The 4,003-nt window shown below is 51.0% G+C and overlaps 3 protein-coding genes across 4 annotated transcripts in view; 1 reads left to right on the top strand and 2 right to left on the bottom strand.

Moving 5' to 3' along the window:
• HELZ2 (helicase with zinc finger 2, transcriptional coactivator) overlaps positions 1-2,510 on the bottom strand; it is a 34,972-nt gene extending 32,462 nt beyond the window's left edge. Inside the window, exon 1 of the mRNA XM_011934452.1 lies at positions 2,474-2,510. The gene's annotated coding sequence lies outside the window, so the exon portion shown is untranslated. The remainder of the gene's footprint in view (positions 1-2,473) is intronic.
• The window catches only part of DNAJC5 (DnaJ (Hsp40) homolog, subfamily C, member 5), a 1,035,873-nt gene that overhangs the window by 648,914 nt on the left and 382,956 nt on the right, over positions 1-4,003 (top strand). The gene's annotated exons all lie outside the window — the stretch shown is intronic.
• The window catches only part of GMEB2 (glucocorticoid modulatory element binding protein 2), a 39,479-nt gene that overhangs the window by 12,919 nt on the left and 22,557 nt on the right, over positions 1-4,003 (bottom strand). For both annotated transcript variants that reach the window (XM_011934454.1, XM_011934453.1), the window contains one exon: positions 3,404-3,531. In XM_011934454.1, the coding sequence (XP_011789844.1) occupies positions 3,404-3,531 (128 nt within the window). The remainder of the gene's footprint in view (positions 1-3,403; positions 3,532-4,003) is intronic.

Here is a 4,003-nt window from a genome sequence, read left to right as displayed (position 1 = left end):
GCTACCACGGCCCACTCCTGACCCTCCCGGGCTACCACGGCCCACTCCTGACCCTCCCAGGCTAATACAGCCACATGGCCCTGCTCTCATCTCTCGGGTCCTCCTAGGGCTGAACACAGAGGACTGGCCGGATTACCCACGTTTTCCCCTGACTCTTCACACCTTCTCACACCACAACACTTCCATCTGGAGGCCTCTTGTGTCCGCCTGAAATGCATATTCAGAATGCTGGTGGCAAACTCATGTCTTTTTCTGAAAACGTCTTTCTTCCAGCATAATTCTAAAGGCGACTTCACGGTGTCGTCGCTCTCTGCACTTAGGCGCTGGTGCGGCCACCTCTGCTCCTGCGCAGATTTCAGCTCATGGCCGGCAGGATTATCGCTCCTGAGCGATCCGTCTTTCCTCTTGGCTAGACTGAGGATCTTCTCTGTCCCTGCCATTCCGGAATTTCATTATGATGTCACCTACGGTACACTTCTTCCGTGTTCCCAACTTCTAATTCTGATACAATTTCAAACTCACAGGGTAATGGCCAGCATAGTCCAAGGAGCTCTCACATGCGCGTTCCCGGACTCACCGCCTGCTCCCGTCTGCCCCCACCTAGACCTGTGCGTGTGCGGCAACTGAGGGGGAGGGCAGAGACTTCAGGTCCCTGGGCCCTCAATACCTGTGTATATTTCCTAAGAACAAGGATCTCTTGTGTAGCCACAGAACGACTCGCATCAGGAAATTGTCATTCACATATTATTCTCTAATCCATTGTCCATATTCAAATTCATGAACTGTCCCAGTGATAGCCACTATTGCAAAAAAATTTTTTTTTTTTTTGAGACAGTCTCACTCTGTCACCCAGGCTGGAGTGCAGTGGTGCAATCTTGGGCTCTCTGCAACCCCCACCATCCGGGTTCAAGCGATTCTCTTGCCTTGGCCTCCCGAGTAGCTGGGAGTACAGGCATGTGCCACCATGCCTGGCCAAGTTTTTTGTATTTTTTGTAGAGATGGGGTTTCACCATGTTGGCTGGGCTGGTCTCGAACTCCTGACCTCAGGTGATTCACCCGCCTCAGCCTCCCAGAGTTCTGGGATTACAGGCGTGAGTCACCATGGCCAGTCTGCATTTTTTTCTGATGCAGGATCCAGCCCAAGACTGTGGTGCATGCAGCTGCCCCGCTCTTCAGCTTTTGTCCCCATTAGGACAGGAGCAGGTGGGGCACAGTGGCTCACGCCTGTCATTCCAGCACTCTGGGAGGCCGAGGTGGGCAGGTCACCTGAGGTCAGGAGTTCGGGGTCAGCCTGGCCAACATGACGAAATTCCATCTCTACTAAAAATACAAAAATTAGCTGGGCATGGTGGTGGGTGCCTGCAGCCCCAGCTACTCAGGAGGCTGAGGCACGACAATCACTTGAACCCAGGAAGCGGAGGTTGCGGTAAGCCGAGATCGCGCCATTGCATTCCAGTCTGGGTGACAGAGGAAGACTCCGTCTCGAAAAAAAAAAAAAAAAGATGCAGCAGCTTCTCAGCCTGTCTGTATTTTTCTTCGCCTTGACATTTTTGGAGCTTGTGGGTCAGGCATTCCGTAGGCTGTCTCTCCGTGTGTATCTGCTGTTTTCTCATGAGTAGAGTCAGGCCATGAACTGTTGGAAGAACACCACAGAACTCCTGCTCACTACATCAGGAGGCTCAAGGGGGAGGTCTGTCCCGAGCCTGACGATGTGAAGATGGATCGCGGGGTTAAGGAGGCACCTGCCAGCTTTCCCACCACAGCTATGACTTACGTCTGTAATGTCTGCATGCTTTGCAGGGATGCTCTGAAGCCAGTCTAAGCACCTGCTCACGACTCTGACCCCATCATTCCTCCCACGCTTTACCTCTCTCTATGCATTTACTTAACATAAATGAATAACATGAAATACATGATGACAGGTATAGACTCACAGGTTTTATTTACTTGAGTGATGGCCCATGACTATCACTGTTTATTTTGAGCTAAAAGCCGCCCTAGACGCAGGCAGCGGGGTCTTCATCCAGGCTGGAGCCTGTCAGGGCCTCGCACTGTGGACCCCTCTTTCCTCAGTCATGAAAGTTCTCAGTCTCTCTCTTCTCCTTCCAGACTCAAATAGATGTGTTCGACTCTCGTGCTTCCTGAATAATTCTCTCTTCGGCTATGGCTAATCTGCTAAAGACCTATCCACTAAGTGTTGAATTTCAATCCTATCTCTACTCGTGTTTCTGCTCACACTCTCTTTCTTTTTTTTGAAGAAGAAACTGGGGTCTCAGTACGTTACCCAGGCTGTGCTGCTCTTGAACTCCTGGGCTCAAGCAATCCTCCTCCCTCAGCCTCCCAAAGTGTTAGGATTGCAGGTGTTAAGCCATGGTGCCCGGCCTCTTTTATTTCTTAAAATAAATTATTAAATATAACGATTTTATCTTCTAAGGCTTAAAATCCCAACAGCCAAGGCTGTTGCAGGGCTGACTGCTGCCTGCGGCTTCTGTGCGTGCTCCAGGAGCACTACTTCTTGTGTGTCCAGGGTTCTGCGGAAATTACTTGAAACCTGAGATAAAGGTGAATTCTTCCAAAAAGTATTTTTTGTTTGCTTCTGTCAGATTCCTGGGGGAACTGCCAGCTGGGAGCCATTGATAACTAAACTCTCAGCTTGAGGCTTTCAGACCATCCAGACTACCTAGGAATCCTCAAGGGGGTGTCCCCTTCCCTGTGCCAGGGACAGGAGGTATGGGAGTATGCGGTGGACTCAGCCCTGGAGGTGCCAGCTTTGGAGGGACAGTCCCCACCCCCCACCCAGCACACACACCTAGAGGAGGCCTGGGCTTTATCTTCTGATCTCCAGCCCTGCGAGGCTGGGAAAACCAAGCTCAGGCCAAGGCTCTCAGGGCAAAAGCTGGGCATGGCACCCCATCGGCCTCTCAATTCTGTCACCATGAGGTCCCCAGGCCTCAGCACTTCCTCTTTCTTAGCCAGTGTGAGGCAGCATCTGTAAGATGCTTTATGGAAATGTCTTCACTGGCATTTTCCGCTGTTCCAGCACAGGTGGGCCTGGGTACCTGACCTATCAATGTCGTCAGAAAGAGAAGCCTTTTCCCACTCATCCTGCTCCTTACCAAGGAGGCAGCCTTTTTGGAGCAGCTCTCACTGGATCTGCTGGGTAAAGCTCCTTGTCCAGGAGCGGCAGCCTCCTCCACACGGCGAGAGGGCCTGCCAGCCTCCCTGCCACAGCACACTCTGGCCACAGCGCATTCCTCTTCCTGAAGGTTCTTCCTGCGCCTCCTCCACTCTTCCCAGCCCTGGAGACCCTGCCTCAGGATACACTCGGCACAGCTGCACCCCTAGAGCAGTCACAGACGCCATGAGGCCTCTCTCCTGGGCCCTGAATGCAGCCTATGCTCACCTGAACACATTTCACATTGATGCCGGGACACACAAACTTCCTCCAGATGAGGTTGGCTCTGCTGTCCCCACAGGTGATGGGGTACACAATCTCAGCCTCCAGGTTCTCCCCCTCTTCAGCCATCTTCACTTCTCACAGGCACATTGACAGGGAAGGGTAAAAGCAGAAAATCAGTTACAACCTCTTCAAAGCATTTCCTGAAAATGCAGAAAATAGCTGCCAACCTGGAAACCCAAAATTAAAATCCAGGAAGGCCTGAGATACAGCCAAGGTGGGCAGGGCATGCCCATCAGTGCCGTTAGAATTTCAGGGTTAAACTCACTGAGCAGATTTAAATATTGTTACGTTCACAGAACCCATTAAACTATGGTTCAACTGAAGAGCCACTTAGGAAAACAAAATCAAACTTTAACTGAAACAATTCTAGGGAAACCTAAGGTTTTAAAGGTTATAGGGCCTTTAATCTCAAGCAAAAGAAAAATATTAAGAGTGTTTCAAAGAATTTTTGTAATCCCAGCACTTTGGGAGGCCGAAGCGGGCAGATTACGAAGTCAAGAGATTGAGACCATCCTGGCCAACATGGTGAAACCCCATCTCTAC

This window comes from Colobus angolensis, unplaced genomic scaffold, assembly GCF_000951035.1.
Source record: "Colobus angolensis palliatus isolate OR3802 unplaced genomic scaffold, Cang.pa_1.0 Scaffold136, whole genome shotgun sequence".
Taxonomy (NCBI): Eukaryota; Metazoa; Chordata; class Mammalia; order Primates; family Cercopithecidae; genus Colobus; species Colobus angolensis.
Note: the sequence above shows the minus strand (reverse complement) of the source record. Positions and strands in the feature narration are given on the sequence as shown.